This window comes from Mustela lutreola, chromosome 7, assembly GCF_030435805.1.
Source record: "Mustela lutreola isolate mMusLut2 chromosome 7, mMusLut2.pri, whole genome shotgun sequence".
In the NCBI taxonomy this organism is placed as follows: domain Eukaryota; kingdom Metazoa; phylum Chordata; class Mammalia; order Carnivora; family Mustelidae; genus Mustela; species Mustela lutreola.
In genome coordinates, this window is record NC_081296.1 from 46,634,241 (window position 1) to 46,660,126 (window position 25,886).

Sequence of the window (25,886 nt, forward strand, 5' to 3'; positions counted from 1 at the left end):
TGTGTGGTGGGCCCGCCAAGCCCAGGCCCCACTCCTGGGCCCAGGTGATGAGCACGTTCTGACCCTGCCTTCTGCAGTGATGGGTGGTCCTGATCTCCAAACTAGGGGCCTCAGGATAGCTGCTTGGCCTGGGGGAGCCGCGGATCATCTCTGCAAATTCGAGTTCTGAACTCTGGTAAGACCTACAGGAGCTGAGAATTTGCCCCTTGTCCAGTGAGGAGGACTTGCAGGGCTGTATGAGTGAGAGCCCTCAGAAGAGTGGAAAACAAGCCAGATCATAACCACTTCGTTCCTGCTCAACTTGCTGATGGCTTTTATGAAGTGCAGCTGCCCCTCGAGCTTCTCCCCACAGATGCCTGGGAACTGTAGCCCCAGGTCCCGCTCTCTGGCATTCTGAAACTTCCCGCCCGATGGACCATCCCGTGGCTTTCTGTTCCCACTCTGATGTTGCCTTCGGTCTGAGCAAGACCCTCTTAAAGGGCTCCCCAGTGGTGTGCTAAAAAAATACACATCAACTCGTGGGGAGAACAATGGACTGTAGTGTTTGCTGACGCTTACGGTGTAAATACTCCTACCACGACTGATTACAGACTACCTGGAAAACAGCACTGAAGGACAAAGTGGGAAGGGAGATACACAGCCCGTGCGAGGGGGCTCCAGCAACACCCTGGCTCCAGCCCAGAGGGGGACTCTCCCGTAGGGAGAGAAAGGGCATAGCCATATTTCTCCATCTCCGTCAAGTTCCTAATGTCATCTCAGCATCATTACTGAGAAGTTCTAGGTCACCCATGACATCAGGGTCCTGAGCTTTCTTCCACCTTCTCAAAATATCTTCGTGCCACCCCCTTCCTGTTTCCCCCCTTCTGTGTGTGTCCCCCCCACCCACATCACGCAGCCCCTCATTGGCATCTTCAACCCCCACCGGCTTCTCAACCCTCTTCTGCCTGCGGACACATGCTGCTCTTGGCTGTAAGCTTTCCCTTGACTCTGAACTTCTCCAGGCCGCAGAATAAACTTCCCTCATCACGCGCTAGCCACCTGCCAGAATGATCTGCCATCCTCTGAGATAGCTATGTAATTGAAAAGGATGGGTACGAGCTCCCGACACAGCTTTAACTTCCTTCTAATCCGATGATCTCCAACAAAGTAAAACTGAGACAAAAAAAACAGCTGCACGCCTTCACACAAAGTCTGATGTGGATCCCTGAGAGATGAAAGAAATGCTAATACATAAACTCATGCATAAAGACGTTGTTTTGGTATTATATTTCTTAAGTACTGAAAAACATTTTAAAAAGTAGGCAAACGCAAGGCTACCCGAAGCCTTGGGACAGAATCAAAGAGCAGCCCGCACACAGCTCTAGCCTGTCGGTGGCTTCTGGACGTCCAGGTCAGGCCTTCCTTACCGGGGCTTAAAGATCCTTAGCCCATCCCTAGTCTTTTCTCTGATAGCTCCCTTCGGGAGACTTCCGCCCTTGCCAACCGGGCTTTGTTCGGGCCACTGGACTTGCCAGGGAACTGTCCCCACCTCATTCCCCTGTGCGCCCTCCATACCTCTCCTCACCCTCCCAACCACACGTCCCCATGTGGATGGACTCCTGCGGGGCTAAGAATCAAGCACTCCTACTTTCGTTCTGAAGTTATATTAACACTTTCTTGATTATTTAATTTTTGGGAAATTCTTATCTTCTCTCCCCAAAAACTTACTCTCCTTGCAAGCAGGGACATCTCCACAGTTTTTTGCAAACTGACTTATACATACTATAGGAATAAATACTCTTGGCTTGGCAGACTAGATTGTCTAAACCTGAGAGCTGAGAGGGGGAAAAATTATTTTTTTAATGTGGATAAGGAATAAGGAAATAAGAAAGAAAAAAACATAAAGGAAAACCTGGTAAAATATGTGAAAGCTCCGCTCTCCGGGGTTCCTCATCACCACCCTGGATTTTTCCAGAAGGAAGTTGGAGATCTTTCCACCATCTGGTTCCCCACCTGGACTGAACTGGATTTCAAAGTATTTTCCCTGCAAGAAAGTTAGGGGTTTCCTTCAATGGTTGGTGAACAGAAACATGATGTTCCAGACAGGCTTTGAACGTAGCATATAATTCAAGGAAATTCATTAATGAAAGATACATTCTGAATTATTCCCAGCTCTGATCAAGACTTCCTCACTTCTTCCTATCAGACAATAACCAGGGCTTTTGTCCAGTCATACCATTCTGTATTGAGACAGAGAGAATCTATCCTTCCAGCCTGACTAAATAAGGATATGCTGTATTCTTTGCCCATTTCCCCATACCGTGGGTGCTTGCCTGCTCAGCCGGAAGCTGTCAAGAATGGGATAGAAAATCTCAAGGTTGCCTTGATCCAACAGGAGTGAACCCTTTTTTTTAGTATATGTGCTGCCGAAGCGAGCACAACAGGAGTGAACCCTATCAGTCTCTTTCAGGGAGAGAAAATTTTCCCACTGCCAGATGAATTTCCATGGCTTTGAGCAAAAAGCATGCCGTTTACCTTGGGATCATCTAGTGTTCTTTTTTTTTTTTTTAAAGATTTTATTTATTTATTTGACAGACAGAGATCACAAGTAGGCAGAGAGGCAGGCAGAGAGAGAGGAAGGGAAGCAGGCTCCCTGCGAGCAGAGAGCCCGATGCGGGGCTCAATCCCAGGACCCCGGGACCATGACCTGAGCCGAAGGCAGAGGCTTTAACCCACTGAGCCACCCAGGTGCCCCTCTAGTGTTCTTATATAAAGTAAAAACACTTGATTTTAAACAATGTTCTTTCCAGCTAGTTGTGGGTATGCAGATTTTTGTTGCTGTTGTTGCTAATCATTTTCTTTTAAACTACTGCTCAGAAAGAACAAAGGAGAATAAAGCCCTGGGATTTAGCTGGAAAGGTGTCCAGGTTGTTAAGGAAATGACATTATTTTTCTCACTGGAATCCGGTTGCTCTTCCATCCCTGGAAAGGGCCAGGAGCGTAAACGTAGATGAAGGAAAAGATGAGAATGTGGGTGTTAGGGAGCGGTATGGCCTGGGGATGAACTGGCGAGCATGCCGGGCCTAGCTGCATTTCACATTAAAAAAAAAAACTTTAATATTTTAAAACATTAAATATTTTTAAAATGTGTATGCTGATGAAATCCACCCATTTTAGGGCTGCCTCCTGCCCGGCGGCAAGTCTGGGACTAGAACCATAAACTCATTAAGGACAAGTAAAGCACATTTCAGGTTTTTCCTGCTGCCTACGGTATCCATCATCTCCCGGGTTCCTCCTAAGTCAACTGCATATTCCAGGTATCAGAAAGGCTACAAAGAAGGCCACCCTCTAATTGTCTGTGCATCTTATTCTGATGACTCCTCCCCAATTCCTCCAAATAAATCCCAAAAGAAATACCAGAAGCACCAGACGGAGAGAAGAACCACTAATGACTGCCATCCCAAATCAGTGCTTCCTGAGAAGCGATGGCTGCACAAGATTCCCCATGCCTCCGGTTCTGATGACTATTCCTTCACCATCTTTTCCTTTTGGCACATTTTGGAGGGAATAGATCAGTGTCTGTCCATATGTACCCCCTAACCATTCCCCACCAATGTAGGGGCGGGAGTGAAACCAAACAGGACATCAAATCCAGGAAGGGCAGATGCAGGAAATGGCAAACTCTCAAGCACTTCCAGAAGTGGCTGAAAACTTTGGTTGTCCTGTTGCAAAGGCCTGGGGTGCACCCTCTCCTTTTAAAAAAAAATTTTTATTTATTTATTTATTTGAGAGACAGAGAAAGCAGGAACAGAGAGAGCAGCAGAGGGAGAGGAAGAAGCAGGCTTCCCGCGGAGCAGGGAGCATGATACAGGGCTCGATCCCAGGACCCTGGGATCATGACCTGAGCTGGAGGCAGATGCTTAAGTGACTGAGCCACCCAGGCACCTCAGAGAAGTAAATCCAACTCTAGGGACTGGTACCCAAACCTGAGCAGTTTTAAAGAGCCTGAGTGATTTTTATATGTGGCTAAGGTGGAGAACCACTGTTCCAATAAATAGAAATGCTAATATACAGTTCAAGTTTATTATAGAAGAGTTAAAACCCTTAATAGGAGACCAAAAGTTTAGTTCTGTTGCAGAGCACCCTGGGGGAAAAGAGAAACTTGTGTAAAGAAAGGATGTTTTGGGGCACCTGGGTGGCTCAGTGGGTTAAAGCCTCTGCCTTCGGCTAGGGTCGAGATCCTGAGGTCCTGGGGTTGGGCCCTGCATCGGGCTCTCTGCTTGGCGGGGAGCCTGCTTCCTCCTCTCTCTCTGCCTACTTGTAATCTCTCTCTGTCAGGTAAATAAATAAAATCTAAAAAAAAAAAAAAAAAAAAAAAAGAAGGGATTTTTCGTTTTCATAATTAAATGGAAAGAAACGTTGATTCTTGATAATGTTTTATTTCTCAAGCTAGGTACTGAGTGCACTGGTGTTCACTGTATTATTTTTAAATAGTGTTTGAAATATTTCACCATGTATTTCTTAAAACTGGATAAGATTTGTTTAAGTGGAGCTATGTGAGTTTTTTTTTATGTGAGTTTTTATGATTCATACAGCATGTCCATTTTTTAAGAGATTTTATTTTATTTAATTTTTTAAAAAGATTTTATTTATTTGACAGAGAGAAAGAGAGAGCACAAGCAGGGGGAGTAGCAGGCAAAGAGAGAGAGAGGAGAAGCAGGCTCTCCACTGAGCAGGGAGCCCGAAGCGGGACTCGATCTCAGAACTCTGGGAATCATGACCCGAGATGAAGGCAACTGCTTAACCAACTGAGCCACCCAGGTGCCCTAAAGATTTTATTGTTATGTAATCACTACACCCAGAGTGGGGGTTGAACTCTTAACCCCAAGATCAACAGCTGCATGCTCTATAGACCAAGCCAGCCAGGTGCCCCTGCATGTCCATTTTAAAAAGAGAAATTACCTATATTCCCACCCTGACATCCCTTCTACTGCCTCCCACTAAACAATCACTTGTTAACAGTGTATTCAAACCTTGATTTATAGACAACCTAGTTACCTTTTATATAATGCGCCTTTTAAAATAAAAATGAGACCAAATTACAAATATGATATTGTTTTATAACTTGTTGTTTCTTGAAATTTAACCATGGATCTCTTTTAAAACAAGTCATTATTATTTTTTAAATTTATTTATTAATTATTTTTAGTAACATATAATGTATTATTTGCCTCAGGGGTATAGGTCTGTGAGTCGTCAGGCAAAACAAATCATTATTAACAGGGAACTTAGATATAGTACCTATTCCTGGGTCAACGAAAATGAACATTAAAAACAAATTTTTTTTTAAAGTGGGCACCTGGGTGTGGAGCCACAGTTCACAGTTCACAAGGCTTGAACTCACAACCCTGAGATCACGGCCTGAGCCACGATCGGGAGTCAGGTGCTTAACTGACTGAGTCACCAGGTGCCCCTGAACATTTTAAATGTTGATAAAAATCACCAAATTGCTCTCCTGGGGGAATGTGTCAGGCTTCAACCAATAGTGTTTCTTCTCTGGTATTATCAAACTCCTTAATGTTTGCTCATCTGAGAGACAGAAAATGATATATGGCTTTAATTTACATTTCTCTCATTATTAATGGAAACATCTTTGGATGCCCCATCAGACATTACCTTGTGTGTGTGTGTGTGTGTGTGTGCACGCGCGTGCATGTGTGTGTGCACGTGAGTGTGTGTGCGCGTGTTCACACTCTTTCTCATCTTTTCATCAGGGTTACATGAAATTTTATAATTGGAAAAACTGTAAATGCTGGGTATTTTTTGGTTTGTTTTATAAAAAAATGACCGATGTATCCTCCTTGTCCAAGGATAAAGAATAATTTGTATTGGAGACATCAAAATACTGATTTAATTTTGCTCTCTAAAGAAGGCAAAAGGGAGGGGTGGGTAGCTAGAGAGTTGAATTTGGTCAAGTGCATGTTTACAGAGCAGACCGAGACAGACAATTAGGAAAGAAAGGTCAAGTGGAAAATTCATTCACATCTTCTTTTGTATTTCATTACCTAGCAACTTCTTCAGGATAACACAACCCGGGCATTGAGCAGAAAAATATGAGTGGTGAACGAATGAGTGAGTAGTGTGAATAGTATTGAACAGCAAGGAAACGGAGGGCAGTAAGCACAGATATAACTCACCAGGGAATCTAACAATCACCACACGAGACCTTAGTAAGAATTCTCTTGGAAATAGAACCCTCCTTCCAAAATAGAAGGGTGAAAAAGAAATGATGCTTCTCCAAAATTCCCAGTATTTATTTTTAAATGGTCTGGAATCAGCCTCACAGATGGCTCCTTGAACGGTTTACCGCCAGACAGAATCTATGGTTGAGATAAGATATGAAATCTACATAAATCAAAGCCACGGGCCCAATACTCATTTCTTTGTAAATGTGGCTTTTTGTCAAGGGGAATATATTCATATGCTTCCTCGCCAGCTTTCCAACTCACCCCCTGAGGAGACACTCAGGCAGAAAATGTCTAAACGGGCATTCATGACCACGCATCTGGCTGACACTTCCATTGCCTTGGGTTAAGTGGAGGTTGGGAGACCATCGGACAGGCCAAGCCAAGCTGCTTTTGGACGTGATTATGTTACATGAACATATCTAAAACAAATACACAGAGCTCTTTGGGGTGGGTAGAAAACTGGCTCACTCTGGCAGACAGAGAGGAGGAAGGTTCTATCCAAGGTACAAGACTGAAGGGTCTGGTCCCTTCCACGTCCAATGCCCAGGTTCCAGGAAGCAAAAGCAAGACAAGAAGACCTGCGAATCTAACCGACTCATTTATTTGTCTGGGAAAGGAGGTGTTTTCGCCAAGGCACAAAGCAAACCCCTCCAGGACCAACGCTGACACTTTTATCAATTTTTATTTTCCCTAGTCAGGCAAATCAAGTTGAAAACCGTTTTCAAAAATTATCTTCTAACCCGAGGCTCAAAAATAACTTCAGTTAAAGGGCAAATGGATGCCTGACAGCACAACGCTATAGGAAATGAGGGAGAGATTGAAAAGCTGATGATAATGTGAAAAGCTCCCATTTCCTTGGGGATACCAGCCTTGAAGCAGGAATATCAACAACATCCATCAATCAGGCATCATTTTCCGAAACAGGGAAGAGACTTACAAATCGGCTGGAGTTATTGTTCCGGACAGTCTTGGCATTCCCGAAGGCCTCCAGGAGCGGGTTGGACTGCAGGATAATGTCCTTGACGTGCTGTCATGGAAGACAGGCCAGAGGTCAGGAAGGTATAAGCACCAACCAGGCAGCAAGAAACCACACTTTTCCCTAAGCATTCGGCTTCTGAAGGCCGTTCAGATGATGTCTCAAATCTACACGGTCCTGGGGTTTCTGGAAGATTAACATTTTCCTCTCAACAGACCTAAACTTGCTTGTGTGCTTTTGTCTTCCAACTCCCTTGACTTGATGCCTGATTCCTTGGAGCCAGGGCACCACCACCAGGAAAACGGGATCCACAGATATCCCAGGACTGGGTTTCCAAATTGGATGGTGGGGCTTGACCTTGTCCTCACAGGCAGGCTGAGAGTCACAGCGGGAAGGCGAGTAAAGTAGGAAGGGGCATCTCGCTGCCACGCTGGTCAGTCTTTACTACCTACCCCTTTTCCACCCAAATTCTCCACCTGCCTATCGCATCCCTACCCCCTCCCTCTTCATGGCCAGGGAGAGGTAGCCAAGAGGAAATGGAATAGTGTCTCTTCCCAGACAAGGTTGTGGGCACACAGGCCTGTACTTCCCAAGCTCTCATGTTCATGAATCACCAAGGGATCTTGTTTAAATGTAGACGCAGACTCAGTAGGTCTGGGGCAGGGCCCGAGAGTCCGTATTCCTAACCAGCTCCCTGGTACTACTGGTCTTGCCAGAGTGGAGCCACGTTTGAAGCAGCAAGGGCCAACATCGGATGATATGGAACAACTCCTGGCCCGCTGAAGAGGAAGGATTTGGTTTTCAAACACCCCACTTCTGTGCCAGACTGAAAAGTGTGCAAAACACTCTATGGGTAAGACAGCTCAACAGATAGGAGTTGATGTTGGAGAGGTCTTTCAACAAGTGAGTCATTCCTTGTAGTTCTAATTATTCACATGCTATGGTTAAACATGTTCCAGAAATAACAAGTCTTTCGTTTATGCTCTTTAGCTACCGACTAATTTCAAGCCAAGAGCTCTGCTCTGTATCATTGTCCTCATAGGAAAACAGGAAGAGAAAAGTCAACAATAAACGTCTGCAGTCTGGCCACTGGGTCGTGGTCTGTGGCAAACAGGACTAGATTAAGGCACTAACGACTAGTTAACTATGTAACAGCTAAAGTGGTTCCTTCAGCAACCTCCTGAACATTCAGAAGAGGAATAAGAATGGGAATTTCACTAACTGGGATATGTGGTTAGCCATGGCACCAAAGGCAAATTCTGGGTGGTCCCTCCATGGGGTCAAGTTCAAAGCTTAGAAACATCTTCCAAGCTGCCTACTCTCTTTTAAAAACTCATGGATTTATACAAACAATGCTTTCTTTGTAAAATTAATTATGACTTTGTGGCTCTTCATCAATCCTTGATATCTGTTACTGGATACCCTTTATCAACACTCGGCTTCTAATAGGGCTAGAACCAAAGAAAGGCTCTTCCTTGTCTCTTCCCTTTTTAAATTATTGACTTTTAAGCTGAGAATCCTTCTGCATCCATCCATCATCCATCCATCAACTATCAAGATGTCCAACAGAATTGTGTGGCATGCGGTCAGCATTTGGGGAAAAGGCCAAGAACAAAAATAAAGGTACAGCCCAGCCATAAAAGAACATCCTGAGTTGGTCTTCATGCGAACCTTCTAGGGACAGGGTGTGATCATGGGAATGGAGACAATCAAGTGGCACCACACCAACCTACGTGCTTGTGTCACATTCACTGTCCAACACTGAAGCCACGAGCCACGTGTTGCCTTGAGTTACAAGAAGGCTAATCACAAATGAGAGGTACTGTTAAGTATAGATTACATGCCGGATTGCAATGATTTAATATCAAAAAGAATGTAGAGTATCTCATTAGATTCTTGATACTGATTATATGCTGCAACGATCATGTTTGGGATATGCTGAGTTAAATACAATATATTTTTTAAATTAATTTCACATGCTGCTTCTTACTTTTTAAAAATGTAGCCACTTGAAAATTCTAAATTATGTATGTGACTTGTGCCATCTTTCCCCTGGGCAGTGCTTCCCTAAATCTTCCTTTCATTGAGTGAATGAGGCCACTCTAAGGCCTTTTAGTATGTGAGAGGAATTCTGGATGCTGCCTGAAGCCTTCTGACCCAACAGGATACAGCGTGACGGAGAACCATTTAAACAGCAGACAGAACCACAGTGAAGAGAATTTTGATGTATCTTTTTAGAGCCTACAGATGACTGCACTTCTTCAATGACTCAGATTAAAACACTAATTTTTATGGGGAAATCCACCTGGGAGCGTGAGTACCAGTAAGAAACTGTTCCCAGTGGTCTGGGCCAGTGATGGGGCCTATGCATTTGGGAGCCCTCTGTGGACCCTAGCCCACCTCCGCCATCCTCCCCTGCTCTTTGGGGAGGGGGCCGCACTCATTCCTGCTGATGCCAATGCCGCTAGCACGATGGGTCAAACGAAAGACAGATGACGCTGTATCTTCCGTGCTCCATACTGCACGCTCAAACGAGCTGCCTCTTGGCCCATATTGTACTCCTCTCCTTTTTCACCTCCCCTGTTTCCTCATTCTTCTGGATCTTTCTGCCTTCCTAATGTTACCCTGTAACTTTTCCTACTTCCTTTCTTTCCCCCAAGCCCTCCCTCACTCTATTTTAAGATTTTTTGGAAATGTAGTCACATGTTCGAAATTTAAAAGATTCAAAAGGATATAGGGCAGAGTGTGCCCTTCCCTCGGTCTCCCAGTTTCCCTCCATGAAGAACCCATTATCAGTTTCTTATCTGTCCTTTCAGAGGTATGTTCTACCTATCCAAACAAAGAGGAAAATATGTTCTCTTATGCTCCTCAGATGGCAACACATTATACAAAATGTTGTGAACCTTGCTTTTTGTTATCTTAGAGATCATGACCTATCAGTACGTGAAGCTTCATTTTTTATGGCTGTCTAATATTCTACTCTATCATGAACCATAAATTATTTCACCAGTCTCTGACTGATGAACCTTCAAATTGTTTCCAATCTTTTACACTACTAAAAACAACTGTATCAAATAACTGTATCATTTTGCATTCATTTCAGAACATCTAAAGGATACATTCTCTTAAGCAGAATTGATGAATCAACGACTGCATACACATAAAGTTGATAGATTTTGCTGAAACGCCCTCCATAAAAGTATACTAGTGCATGCTCCTCCCCATAATGTACGAGAGGAACTATGTTCTTATATTTTTACCAACAAGGTGTTTAAAACACTACAAAATTTTTGCCATTCTGACAGTTAAGAAATAGTTCTTTGGTGAGGTTTTAATCTGCACCACCCTTATTGCCATGAAGGTGAGCATGCTTTCATGTTTTATGCATTGTCCCTTCATTTATTCCTTTTTGGGATTTTTGACCTTTTTTATTGATTTGTAAGAGCTCATTCTATATGGGGTATCTCCAACCCAAGCTATTTCTTTACAGATTTCAAGCTTCTTAGTTACAGAAGTTGATTGGTTATATGTCTTTTCTGTGGGAAAAAAAATATTTTTTTAAAATGGCAAACAGAGACTTTTACATCTCACAAAAGATGGGGCCTCAAAATGGGCCATGTCGCTAACTCACCTGGACTTTGGGACCTCCTCCAGATACTCTAGAGATGTAACTCATGATGTACTTGGCAGCCACTGTCTTTCCAGCACCACTTTCTCCACTGAGAAAAGAAAGACATAATTACCCACCCATTAAGCAGATCACAGCCCATTCCCTCTCCCCAACCAACCAACCAACCAACCAAACAAACAAACGAAAACCAAGAAAAGAAATCAAGCATCAAGGTATTCAGTAATAAATGCACAGTGATGGTTGAGAAAGGCAAATTTGTGCCAGGATGACGTCAGCTCCCTGACTTGTATGAGAAACACCAACCACCTTGTGGACCAAGGTCTTGAAAACGATCATGTCAGAATAGACAATGAGGCATTCTAAATGCCCAATAATGGAGAACATGATTAGGAAGATTACGGGATATTGGAAAGATGGAATAGTAGACGGAAATTACAACTGACAGGAAGATTGCAAACTTAGGGGGAAAAAAAGCATAGGAAGTCATGTTGAGTGAAATAAATCAGATAAAGTTCTATATGAAAACATGGTTGCAAAATGTAAAGAAAAAAAAAAACATTGGGGGGTGGGGGAAGACTAGAACTACCACAAAATATTTGCAGAGGTTCTGGTAAAGTGAAAGATACCACGGAAGACTCCTTTCAGTTCATTTGATTTCCCAAGCTTTTAGTAACGCATGTACTACTTCTATAATTAAAAAAAAAATAAATAGGGTGCCTGGGTGGCTCAGTGGATTAAGCCGCGGCCTTCGGCCCAGGTCATGATCTCAGGGTCCTAGGATCGAGCCTCGCATCGGGCTCTCTGCTCAGTGGGGAGCCTGCTCCCCCCCCCTCTCTGTACCTGACTCTGCCTACTTGTGATCTCTCTCTCTCTCTGTCAAATAAATAAATAAAATCTTTAAAAATAAATAAATAAATAAATGAATAAAAAGAAACCGTAGGCTCTCTCAGGTTTCAAACTGTGTGCCCTGAAGTGGTGTAAGCAACTTTATTTTAGAAGTTCTAAAATTAAATGATGAGGCAATATTTATCACATCCTGCATAACAAAGACTACCTTCCGTTTGGTGGCCTCACTGCATGGGGAAACCCTTTTGTTAACAGTGTATAGTCTGCTCTTCAAAATACCCATTCTTCCTTCAAAATCCCCTCCAACTGATGATGACCTCAGCTCACAATGCGCTTAAGTCAGTCCGATTTCTCATCTCTCTATTGGTTTCCTTTGTGTTATCAATGGCTTGGTTACTCAAGACAAGAGGAAACGTCTGCTTAGGGTACAACCAAGCCAGGTGACTCCTAGCTTCAAAAGGACACCGAAATAAATTTGGAAATCATTTGATATTTTGAAAGAAAACAAACAAAAAGATGAAGGTAGCCATCAGAGCAAAACTCAGAACTTGGTGAATTTCCTTGATGTAATACACGTATAATTAGAGCGATTAGAGGGGATAATAAGGGAAAAATCCTCTTTGAGGGGCTCTGAATCCATCAGTGTGACTCATTCACCATCCCAGCACTCAGAGTTCCCAGCTTGCAGGTCACGTGAATAGGGAAACCAAACTGAAATTCCCTAAGACGTGGTGGCAAGAAGAAAACCAGCAAGTCTGGGAGGAAAGGGCACCCTGTTCGTAGGGGACATGCTTACTCCCAGGCACAAGTAGGTATAGCAAATATTTCAGGTCTATGAGGAAATGATCTGTTAAACGGTCCATGTAATTAAATGATTTGATATGCAAGATCCAGGGTCAAAACATGCGCTCTTGTTCACTTGAAGCATAGGTTTTGCTGACAAATGAAACTCCATTTTGTAATGTTATAAATAATGTGCATAGTCAAGAATACTGAAAGTCCCAAAGTGCAAAGGTACAACCACCCAATCTAATAATCACACAGGCATTTATAATAACTAAAAAATCACGTGGCAACATACAAAAGACTGCAGCTGAGGCTAATGGCAACATAAGCAGAAGACAATGTATCTATAATGTGATCACAAAACACAAAACAACTCCCCACTGAGCAGAAAGCCCCATGCAGGCCTCGATCACAGGACCCTGAGATCATGACCCGAGCCAAAGGCAGATGATTAATGACTGTGCCACCCAGGCATCCCAAGAAAAAGAAATGTTTCTGACTTGCGGCACCTGGGTGGCTCAGCAGGTTGAGTGTCCGATTCTTGATTTTGGTGAAGGTCATGATGTTGGGGTCATGATAGTGAGCCCCACATTGGACTCTACGCTCATAGTGGAGTCTGCTTAAGTGCAGTCTCTCCCTCTGCCCCTCCACCTGTGCTTGTGTGCTCGTTTTCTCTCTCTCTCTCTCTCTCTCTCATAAATAAATAAATAAATCTTTCCAAAAAACGAAATATTTCTGACTTATTGAAGGGCTGATATACATATAGATGATTCCTTTTTCTTTGGATGTGATTCCTCTTAATTGCTTAAATTTTTGATAGGTAATTACTTACACATTTCAGAATCTTTTTTATTTTTAAGATTTTACCCATTATTTGACAGAGATCCCAATTAGGCAGAGAGGCAGGCAGAGAGAGAGAGGCTTCCCGCTGAGCAGAGAGCCTGATGCGGGGCTTGATCCCAGGACCCTGGGATCCTGTCCTAAGCTGAAGGCAGAGGCTTTAACCCACTGAGCCATCCAGGCGCCCCATACATTTCAGATTTTTAAAGATAGCATTTCTATTAAAAGTGGAACCACACATCTCAGTGATAATCAACACTGATCAATTTCTCTATTCTTCAGCTTCCTTTATCAGGATGAGTAAATATATTTTCATGTTCAGAATTCCTTGAAGCAAGCTGTGTGTGTGTGTGTGTGTGTGTGTGTGTGTGTGTGTATGTGTGTGTGTGTGTGTTTAAGAAAGAGAGAGAAAAGGAAAAGCAACAAATCCTATTAGAATTATGAAATAAAAGTATAGTGATTCCCCCATTGTATCTTTGGTTAATAGTGTGATCAGACATGAACTATTTTATTTCTTCGGTTGGAAGCAAAAGAACAGAAGAATAATGAAACATAATTCATTTCATGTATTAAAATAAGTATGCCAAGTCCAATAATAGAACACTGACATTCTAGTAATTGTGATATTTTTCAGAAGCTTTAAAATAATTAGTTCTGGCTGAACATTGACTGGAAATTTCATTTCTTGGTTTCCATTTACAAACACTTTAAAACAAAGTTCTATTGATCAGAGGTTGATAATTTGCTGAGAATATGGTACAATAATAGAATGTTACATAATTATTTGAAGCTTACAGTATATACAACCATAACTACACTGGCCCTTTGGGGCTGGAAAAATATTATTTCTTCCTCTGGACTAAAACGCAAGTTAGAAGAATGTAAGGCATCAGACATTATACAGCGTGCCTAAAATTATTTGCTTTGCATCTCACTGCAGTTAGGGAATTTGCTTTGCTCATGGTTACAGGCAGTCTTTCTTAATTCAATTGCCTTCACTTAACTTCTAACGTGGACAAAAAAATATGCTGCAAGTATATGTGCTTTATATCAGAAAAATGACGCAGGGGTCCCTAAATCTAGCAGTGTACCAGAACCCTCAAAGTACTTTTAAAATGCTCATGTTGGGGCTCCTCTGCTGACCTGCCTCCAATCCCAGTCTCCAAGGACAGGACCTAGAAATAAGATTTTTTAACTAACTCCGCAGTTCTTATATAACTGGCTGGGAACCAGCCAAGCAAATTTAAAACAAAGTCAAGACAGACTTCATAGGAAATATCAATTCAAATAGGAAATAATGTTCTGTGTGTGTTAGCCATAGAAATGGAAACATATGCTAAAATTTCAAAGAAATGGAAAGAATGTTCTGGGGGGAAAAGCTATTTACAATAGTATATTAACAATTGGATTCCAGGACCATAATTGCTTTTGTGAGTCTGAAAGTTATACCTCACTTAGAAATCAATAGTGTTTTCAATTCACTTCAACTTACTCTAACAAATATAAAAACATTTCTGTTGTATTTTTCAGCAGATTTCCCATAGAGTAAGGAGAGTCTATCTTTTCTACTGCTCGAAGTTTCATCAGTCTACTCCCATCTCCCCCTTCCTAGTCTCAAAATAATCTGTAATGGGTCTTTTTTTTTTTTTTTTTAAGATTTATTTATTTATTTGAGAAAAAGAGAGTGCACATGTGTGTAAGCACGAGCCAGGGGAGGGGCAGAGGGAGAGAAACTCAAGTAGACTCTGTGCTGAACGTGGAGCCCCATGCGGGGCTGGATCCTGGGACCCTGAGATCATAACCTGAACTGAAACCAAGAGTCAGAGGCCCTGACTGAGTGACCCAGGCGCCCCTCTCTAACAGTTCTTACCGCACGAACTACACTGTTCCCTGGTAACTGATCAAGTTAATGTCATTGAAACGTTGCTTTACCGATTTCAGATTTGTTTGCACTTTACAAAAGAGAAACACTTAAAACAGAAATGGGAAGTGCTTTTGTTTACCCTACATGTACTGTCACCCCTCCAGGGGCCAAGCTCTGGGCTGGAGGGGGAAAAGGGAGGGGGCTCCGGCCCCGAAGGAGCTCACTGCCTGCTGGGGAAGGGGAGAGCACACAGGCTGCGGGGAAGCCGTGTAGATGGGGCTACGGTTTCATAGACACCCGGGGGCAGGCAGGTACCCCTGACTGGAATGCATGTTAAGAAAAGATTCTTAAAGGAAGTCACAAGTATTTCAAGTCTCAACAAGACGAGTCACTTTAGCCGGTGGGGGGGGGGGGCGGCATCTGCCGTCGGACCCACGGGCGAAGGGAGAAGTGTGAGTCCCAGCGGGAGACAAAAACCCCACTGGGTGCAACTGAAGGGAACTACCACAGGTGAAAGGGACTTGAGTGGGGGCTGGAGGGAGAAGGAGAGGGACTGCGAGGGGATGAAAGGTCCATGACGGTGCCTTGGGTATCGGTTTTGAGGAAGGACCGAGGGTTCTGGTCAGCAGCAGTCAGTATTTCTTATTTTATACGGACCAGACTCTGGTCCTTTCTGCATCATATTCATGAATTTTGCCTTTACCTCTCTTCTAAAGACCAATGGATCTATTACTGACTGAGTATTTTTCTCTAAACTGACTTAAATTCATTTTTTAATGGAACATGTATATGACCGCTATAAATAGAAAACCATGACGGCGTACCCCAAAATGGCAACCTTAAAAATAAATACCACAAAAATAAAATAGTTATTTGTGAAAATAATTCAAATTTCTACCAACACAGAATAAACTGCGACATATCCAAAAGTAGAATTCTAGGAGGGGGGAATAAAAAAGAATCATAGCTTCGCTCTCCCAGGAAATTTCAGGAACTTTAATGTTGTGTGGGAAAAAAAAAGGCAAGCTGCAGAGGAATACATGGAACTCACATAGTAGGATTCCATTTACCTCATGTTCAACAGCCCAAAAAGACAATCAAGAGGTTGGTTACAGAAGCAAATGTAACACCATCAAGAAAAGGGAAGGTGAGGGACCCCTGGGTGGCTCAGTTGGTGGAGCAGCTGCCTTCGGCTCGGGTCATGGTCCCAGCATCCTGGGATCGAGTCCCACATCGGGCTCCTTGCTCGGCAGGGAGCCTGCTTCTCCCTCTGCCTCTGCCTGCCTCTCTGTCTGCCTGTGCTCGCTCGCTCTCTCTCCCTCTGTCTCTGCAAATAAATAAATAAAATCTTTAAAAAAAAAAAAAAAAAGGAAGGTGATATTTAAAAATCAGGACAGTGGTTATTTCCCTGTGAATTGCGATGCGAAAGGAGCCAGGATGGACTGGAGAGAAGGAGGGTCAGCTCAGAGGATATTCTTTTTCTTTCTTTCTGACAGAAGCAGGAGCACGGAAATAAAACTAAACATGTGGGGCGCCTGGGTGGCTCAGTTGTTAAGCGTCTGCCTTTGCCATGATTCCGAGGTCCTGGGATCAAGCCCCGAATCGGGTTCCCTGCTCAGCTGGGAGAGCCTGCTTCTCTCTCTCCCACTCCCCCTGCTTTTGTTCCCTCTCTCGCTGTGTCTCTCTATTAAATACATAAATAAAAATCTTTAGAAAAATAAAAATTTAAAAAAAAAAAAAAAAGCATGGGATCGTCCTCTGCGTGTTCTGTAATGTCACATGCACCCTGCATAGCTGGGAAACACTGCAGTCATCAATGGGAAGCAGGTGTGGATCATGGAGGCCAAGCTGGAAGGACACAGCCAGGTTAAAAGGGTGTGGAGGGGGACGCCTGGGTGGCTCAGTTGGTTAGGCAGCGGCCTTTGGCTCAGGTCATGATTCCAGCGTCTTGGGATCGAGTCCCACATCAGGCTCCTTGCTTGGCGGGGAAGCCTGCTTCTCCCTCTGCCTCTCTGCCTGTCATTCCGCCTGCCTGTGCTCACTCTTTTGCTCTCTTGCTCTCTCTCACAAATAAATAAATAAAATATTATTAAAAAAAAAAAGGAAGGGTGTGGAGGATCCAGGGGAGGGGGAGGAAGGCCTCCATGAGGGCAGTGCTGGTGGCAAAAATGTAAGAGGGTAAAGTCCTGCCTTATTTGGAAGCAAAATCGGTAGAACTTAGCCAGAGACGGGTTTTGACAGAAGATGGATAAAGAGGAATCAAGAACAACATCTTGGTTCGGGGCCTCAGGAGCTGGTGGACACTGTATCGCTAAGATCAGTGTTTATATAATCCCCAGGCAGGGTTGCGGTTATTTCATGTGGTTGGAGGAACCCAGAGACTAAGGCTACATAGCACTGAAGGGCATCTGAGGGGCCACCCAGAGGTGGGGGCCAGTGGGCATGGTGGGCTGGGCCTCAGAGCCACAGGGAGGTTGAGGGGAGCATGGAGGTAATGAGTGGAAGAGACGGCTGGCGATGGGGGACTGAGTCGATTGAGCACATAAAGTTGACTGAGCAATAGGGAAATTGAAAATAATGTGAAACAACACTCTCCTTGTCAGAGAAAGTATTAACAAATCCGAAAAGAAGAAAGAACCCTGAGGGGTTGGATTGGTATTAAAGACATCCATTTTGACTATTAGAAAGAAAGGTGACACAGAAAGTCATAAAGTGTGTGTAAGTGTGTGTGTGTGTGTGTGTGTGTGTGTGTGTGTAGTGTATGTATAGTGTGTATAGTGTAAATGTACAGATTATAAATAAACAGAAGAGACCAAATCTTCTCGGAGAAATAGCCAATTCCAAGGCTGGACCAAGGGAAAATGCAAGCTGAGCCTAGAACACGTAGTAGTGTCCCAAAATAGAGACGTACACTGTCTGATGTGGACATGTCCAGCTCACGAGAGCCAGCTTGAAAGGGCTCCCGCTGATGGAGATCATGACAGTACTGGATTATGGTCACTGAGTACAGTCTGAGCATACTACCATAATATAAGATCAATCAAGAACATGGGAGAAGGGAATACTCTTTCTTATCATAGAGTGCCAACTAATGAACACAGAAGAAATGATGGAAACAGAGCACCACCATTTGGCGACCATCATTTAGGAGACAGGTCTGGGCTGCAGTCCTTAGTGGATGCTACAGTGGACGATGGTTTACTGAGGGGCAGGATTCTGCCATAATCTCAAAACAGACCCACAAAACGCTAACTTATCCTAAAAGAAAATATGGAGAACTTAATCAGAGGAAACATAGCAGACACATACGGGTCCAACCAATTGCTCAAGAGCACAGTGTTGTTTCTAAGGAAGTCCTGCTCAGCAGGAATGACCTGAGTCTGGCCAGAAGGAATCACAAGACAGACCCATGCTGAGGTCAGCCCACTGAATGTAATGCCTGAACTCTTTAAAACTGTAAAGAGCAGGAAATACACATATTGGGTAAACCTTGCAATGTGTCCCCTGAGTGCAATCTGGGGAATTATTCCAAAATGACAGAGTCTGAAGAGACATGTATTCCTGGAAAGAATCCTGCAGCAGAATGGAAAGAGATATTTGGGAGAGAACTGGTAAAAAAATGGAAATGGGGTCTATGGGTTAGGTGGGGTTGGACCATGATCAGTGTCCTGGTCTGGAGTATTATAACCGGTTAGGTAGGAAAACATCTTGTTTTCAGGAAATACACACTGGAGAGTTTAGGGGTCACGAGTTATCACATCTGCAGCTTGATCTTAAAAGGTTCAGAAAAATATTAACATCACCAGTAATATCAATAACTGTGTCTGTGCGCATATGCTTGAAAGAAGGGGTGGGAGAGAGCGTAAATGTGGCCCAATGTTACCAGTTGGGAAGACCAGGTGAAGAAGACAATTGCTTGAACTATTCTGCCCATTTTTCTGTACAACTGGAATTATTTCAAAATAAATCATTTTAAAGAGTTTAGAGGAAACGTTGCAAATCTGAGGACGCGAAGGAAGAAGTAGATGGAGTATCTGGTCACCTGTGTACACGTGAATGTATATATGTTCCCCCTTGTAAGTTGTCTGGATCAGTGGCTAATAGGTATGGTCAGCAGGTAGTTGAAAATGGGAGCCTGATGCACAGGGAAAGGTTCTGGATGAGAATACCAGGATGGGAGCAAGAGGAAGTGGGACTACCAAAGAGAAGCATGCCTGAGTGCTGACTGCACTGGGACCTTGGGGACTGTAGTGGCCACTGGTGGTTCCCACTCCTCAAGCTCTTTTCCCCACCTTCCCCTTCCCTGGCAATTTCCTGACTTGGTTCAGGGATCCTATCTGGTACACCAGGAATAGAGAGGCTGGTCCCATGCTCAGAGGAGCCCATCTGCACCAGACCCGCACTCCCAGCAGCTCAAGAGTCCATGTGAACAAAGTTGTCGCATTAGAATTAAGGTAGGACTCATGGGAGAGGCTCCTCTCCCCTCTAGGATGTAAGGAAGGACGTTACTCTGATTGCCCCGGTAGCCACTTGCAACTACCCAGGGGAACCAGAACAAATCTTAGGATGTCTGGATGGTGACGCAGAGAGGTGGAAAGAAACCAAGTCCCTGATCATCAATGGACCACCGAGCCACTAGCCCTGAGGTCCCTACGATCACTCCATGTTCTGTTACATGGGATAATAAATTGCCTTAATGTACAACTGACAGAATGGGAGAAGATATTTGCAAACGACATATCGGATTAAGGGCTAGTATCCAAAAAGAGCTTGGCAAACTCAACACCCAAAGAACAAATAATCCAATCAAGAAATGGGCAGAGGACATGAACAGACATTTCTGCAAAAAGACATCCAAATGGCCAACTGACACATGAAAAAGTGCTCCACATCACTCGGCATCAAGGAAATACAAATCAAAACCACAATGAGATACCACCTCCCACCAGTCAGAATGGCTAAAATTAACAAGTCAGGAAATGACAGATGTTGGCGAGGATGCGGAGAAAGGGGAACCCTCCTACACTGTTGGTGGGAATGCAAGCTGGTACAACCACTCTGGAAAACAGCATGGAGGTTCCTCAAAAAGTTGAAAATAGAGCTACCCTATGACCCAGGAATCGCACTACTGGGTATTTACCCTAAAGATACAAACAGTGATATGCAGGGGCACATGCACCCGAATGTTTATAGAAGCAATGTCCACAGTAGCCAAACTATGGAAAGATCCTAGATGTCCATCAACAGATGAATGGATAAAGAAGATGTGGTATATATACACAATGGAATACTATGCAGCCATCAAAAGAAATGAAATCTTGCCATTTGCAACGACATGGATGGAACTAGAGGGTATCATGCTTAGCGAAACAAGCCAATCGGAGAAAGACAACTATCATATGATCTCCCTGTTATGAGGAAGTGGAGATGCAACGTGGGGGGGTTAGGGGGGGTAGGAAAAGAATAAATGAAACAAGATGGGATCGGGAGGGAGACAAACCATAAGAGACTCCTAATCTCACAAAACAAACTGAGGGTTGCTGGGGGGAGGGGGATATGGAGAGGGTGGTGGGGTTATGGACATTGGGGAGGGTATGTGCTATGGTGAGTGCTGTGAAGTGTGTAAACCTGGCGATTCACAGACCTGTACCGCTGGAGCTAATAATACATCACATGTTAATTTAAAAAATTTTTTAAAAAATTGCCTTAATTTCTCAGCCAGGTTGAATTAGATTTTTTGTTGCTGGCAGCTCCAAGCATGTCAAAAGCAATGGGGACCACTGACATTTCGGGAGCACTGAGAAAGAAGCTCCCCAAGGAGAACAAGCTGGAAAGGTGGTAGAGGCATGAGGGAAAGGAAAAGGATGAACATAGTGTTCTGGGAACTGAAGGAGCTGGAGGCCGACTGTGTCAACATGGCAGGGGACTGAGAAGACAATAAAGTTCTGAAATCTTCCTGCTGGGACGGATTCTCTCAAACCCTACTTTTGGATATCAGGACATACTAGTATTCAACTTGACTCTTAGTTCAAAAGGTATAACCTAAGGGTAAAAAAATACAGTGGAAAAATACAGTTTCCTGATTCCAGAGTTCAAAAGATGAACGTATGTGTGTCTGAGAAATAGTCCAGAAGACGAGAAATAATGTCAATTCCAAAGATTTGAAAGGAGTCAACTAGTAGATGGAATCACTGCAGCACTGCACAGGGAGTAAGCAGCTAAGGCACGTCAGGGACTGTTGCATAGGCTTCGCATCCATCAATCATCTGACCTGAGTGAGACCTGTGGGGTAGGCGCTCTCTGCCCCGTTCTTTGATAAGAAACGCTACACAGTTCGCTCAGGGACACACAGCCAGGGAGCGGCATTGCTAGGAAAGGAGTCTGGCTCTACCACTTCTGATCAAGGCATATATTTAAAATCCTCATACGGGTTAGCTGGTCAGTTAAAATCAACAGTGTTTTGCAAAGTCACTCCATGAATACCACAGTTCATAGCATCATCAAACTTTTCACTACACCCGAGTCTTTACAGATAGACACCTCCCTAATTAGGGCTTCTGCCAAAAACATTGATTATCTCACAGACTGTACAAAGTGACAAATAATAGCCTGCATCCCTGTGATCACATGTGATCAAGACGGAGAAACACTCCAGAGAAGGTTCGGAACAGCCTCCTCCAAAGACTGAATTCACACATTCCCTTCCTGGCACCCTCCTGGATCTGGGCAAGAACCAGGTCTGTGGGGAAGCAGCTCTGTGCCCACCTGGGGGATTCCAGGGGAACAGAGAAAGGGGTGATCAGTCACAGCCCGTCCCGACACTGAAAAATAAATTCTAAAGTTCGTGCCATAGCGAAGGGTGTAATCACAGACCTGCCAAAGCCACCGAGTGAATGATAAAAATTCAATCTTGAACGTAGCAAGGGAAGTGTGAACAAGACAGAGAGCTCTTGTTTCCTCCCAATCAGTGTTGTCAAGCAGACACAAAGTTCGTCTACAGTCTGCCAAGAAAACCGTCTCATGGCAGCGCTCTTCTCCACCCAGGCTGACGCACTAGGAAAAGCCTCGAATGTTTAGTCTGAAGACCAAATTTGAGCTCCAGCTCAGCTACTTACTTACTAGCTTTGAAATTCTTTTCAGTGTTATTAGCAGATACTTTACAGCACTCCTTCACAGTTCAGAAACATCCCCGGGGAAGCCTATGTGGCTCACTCAGTTAAGTGTCTGCCTCCGGCTCAGGTCATGATCCTGGGGTCTTGGGATCGAGCCCCGAGTCAGGATCCCTGCTCAGCTGTGGAGTCGGCTTCTCCCTCTCCCTGCCCGGTTCCACTCGTGCGCTCTCTCTCTTATAAATAAAAATAAAATCTTTTAAGAAAACCTGTACTGAGGGGCGCCTGGGTGGCTCAGTGGGTTAAGCCTCTGCCTTCAGCTCAGGTCATGGTCTCAGGGTCCTGGGATCGAGCCCTGCATGGGGCTCTCTGCTCAGCGGGAAGCCTGCCTCCCACCCACCCCTCTCTGCCTGCCTCTCTGCCTACTTGTGCTCTCTGTCTGTCAAATAAATAAATAAAATCTTTAAAAAAAAAAAAAAAGAAAACCTGTATTTATGTGTATTTCTTCTTTTGACTTTCCCTCTATTCTTTTAAGGCATTAATCCTCGTTTTGTAGCTGAAACGACTGAAGCTTGCTGAAGTCACAGACGTCACACAGAACAGAACTGAGTCCACCCTGTGACTCAGCCCCCGCGGTCTTTCTTTCTACTACACCACGTGACCGTGGGTGCTAACAGATGATCACCCAGCTAACCTGACACCTGTTGGCTCAGCGCATCAGGGAGACGTGCAAAGAGTATAATAACGGAGTTGGGCAGCCCCGGCTCAGAGTGCGGCTTTGCCGCATCGCAAATGTGAGATGTTTAACATGGTTCCTTTGCCGCTGAGACTCCATTTCTTGACGTGCAAAGCTGGGGCGTGGGGTGAGAAGTGGGGCAGGAACACCTCGTCTGCCTGGTTGTCAATGATACAACTGAAAAATGTAGAGACTTAAAGCAAGGACTCCAAAAGGGGCTATGATTATGATTTGGGATAATATTATTAATTAGCAAGTGAGTCAGGCTTCCTGAATAACATTCTTTGGTGGTAAAGGAATTTCTACCATCACACCAGCTGGAAGGTAAGAGTTGCAGCGAGCTTGGGGGACAGGGCAGATTTGAGGTCATGCTCTTCAAAGCTCTCAGCCAAAGGGCAGTTCTCACGCAGACCCCAGCCCTGGGTGTGAGCTGACAGGGTCTCCCAAAGCCTGGCCAGAGGGACAGAGAGCCTCAAAGGCCAAGGCTGCTGGGATAAACAAGTCGGGTGGACCAAAGAAACAGAAGCTCCAATGCTAATAATAAAAGGTTCCTGAAATACATCAAAGACAGGAAGGTAGCTTGAGAATCCATGAGACACTAGATGGTGCAGACACAGAGAACGGAGACGGGACACAAGCCAAATATTAGAGGGGCTCTGATTTTTTTTTTTTAATCTTTTCATCTTTAACCTTTACTACTCCAAAGCTTAGGGATTCCAAATCCAAAATGTCTTTTGAAGCAGATAATTCAGAAATCTTAGACCCAATAGTGACAGCTATCTCCTTTTCCTCTATGAAGGTTTACATATTCAGTCACCCAGTGCCAGGGACATATCTTCAAACTATCTCTCAGGTCTTTATTTATTCCTAAAACAATATTTACTTGGCACGGATTCAGGATGCCACCTTTCAAGACTTTACAAACTGGTGTTGGACACATTAAGGATAGAATGCCCTCGTCTTTGGAAAACAAATGCAGCAGAATATTTCAAAGCAAAAAATAAACTTAGGAACTGCCCCCAATGCAATGCTTTCAAATTGACAACACGGTTTTAAAACAAGCCAAGATGGCAATCGCTGATGCGGGCCGAAAGGGATAGGAATTCTTTTTTTTTTTTTTTTTTAAGATTTTATTTATTTTTTTATTTTTTTACTGGCAGAGATCACAAGGAGGCAGAGAGGCAGGCAGAGAGGGGGAAGCAGGCTCCCTGCTGAGCAGAGAGCACGACGCGGGGCTCGATCCCAGGACTCTGGCCAAAGGCAGAGGCCCCAACCCACTGAGCCACCCAGGCGCCCCAGGAATTCATTTTTGATAGCAGCAATACAACTGCCACATACATGTTCTTCATAGCCCCTTAGGTCACCTGGCAAGGGCCCCAGAAACACTGCCGAGCTCTTGTCTGGAAATATAGATGGTAAAGGATACACAAAAACCTGCTGGTTCTCCCTCCCCTTTTACCACATGATTTACCTCTTACCACATAACTATTTTATTTTTTAAAAAGATTTTCTTTATTTATTTGAGAGGGAGAGAGAGAGAGACAGAGAAAGAGAGAGAGCATGCATGAGCAGGGGGAGGGAGAAGCAGACTCCCCACTGAAAAGGAGTCCAACTCGGAACTAGATCCCAGGACCCTGGGATCAAGACCTGAGCCCAAGGCAGATGCTTAACCAACTGAGCCACCCAGTTCCCCTGACACAATTATTTTATTAAACAGATTGGCAATGATGTCTCTGGGAGATTCAAAGGCATCACATATGTAGTTCTATAACACAAACCCAAATTCTGCATTTTGTAGCGCAGAAGACAGAAGAGCTAAGTGGACATGGGTTACCATGTAATGGACTCACAGTGTCTACTTGTGTCTTCAGGGCTCATCATCTTCAATGACACTGACAGAGCTTGAGTGGTTGTGTTTACCTGCTGGCACTGTCCAGAGTCCCCATGCCGGTGCCCATCCTGATGTCACACATCCTGATGTCACACATCAGTTTCTTCTTCACCTTTCCAGCTCAGGTCAGGGCCTTATAACCTCCCCAGCTACCTGCATGCCCTCAAGATCTCACCTCTTTTCTACACATAGACTTCCTTTTGTCAACCAGCCTTTTGTGCACTGTATCCCTGCACAGGCTTACCCCAGATCACCCAGCCTGTCATTCTAGGAGGGACCTGTCACCCAATCACACTTACCTCCTGGCAGGGCTACCCAAATGCTACGTGGCTACGATGCAGAAACAGAAGTAGAACTGGCCCGCAAGTAATTTATGAAGACAACGTGTCAATAGAAACCTTTAACAACCACACTGATACCCTCCTCACTTTCTCCCCATCACACAGTGTGGGTTCCAGAGGCTCTCAAGCCATTCAAGTTTTCTTCCTGAAAACATCTGGTGGGGAGGGCTCAAATCAAGTCCCAGCATCTCCATGACACCTTTGCTGACTGTTCTAGTCCAAAGTGATCTCCCCCTCACGTAAACACAAATAGCACTTAGAGCTTCTTTCAAGCGTTTCGGTTTCAAAAGCATCATGAAATAAACATTTATTGTGTGTACCGGAGAAACCCAGAAGCCTAACACCAGTTTCTAGTCATCAAGGATTGAAAAGCTACTTAAAATAAGCACATGCAAATTAAATAATCATGATACTAAGTAGGTGAAAATGAGAGCTATATGAGGCGCTACTGAAATTCAGGAAATGGAGAGATTACTGGCTTGAGGTTGGTGAGAAAGGCCGGGGGAGGTGAGGAGGGGCCGGGAGAACTACCCAGGCAAGGACTTGGAGGCAGAAGTGAACCTGACCCATTGGAGGGCAAAAAAACAAAAAACAAAAAACAAAAAAACCCAAACAAACAAACAAACAAAAAAACCCCCA

At 44.1% G+C, this 25,886-nt stretch overlaps 1 protein-coding gene across 2 annotated transcripts in view; it reads right to left on the bottom strand.

Annotated features, from left to right (window-relative positions):
* Positions 1 to 25,886, bottom strand: part of MYO1E (myosin IE) — a 194,979-nt gene that overhangs the window by 68,315 nt on the left and 100,778 nt on the right. For both annotated transcript variants that reach the window (XM_059180652.1, XM_059180653.1), the window contains 3 exons: positions 10,835 to 10,922; positions 7,165 to 7,254; positions 1,892 to 2,023 (listed from right to left, as the gene is read on the bottom strand). In XM_059180652.1, coding sequence (XP_059036635.1) covers positions 1,892 to 2,023; positions 7,165 to 7,254; positions 10,835 to 10,922 — 310 coding nt within the window. The remainder of the gene's footprint in view (positions 1 to 1,891; positions 2,024 to 7,164; positions 7,255 to 10,834; positions 10,923 to 25,886) is intronic.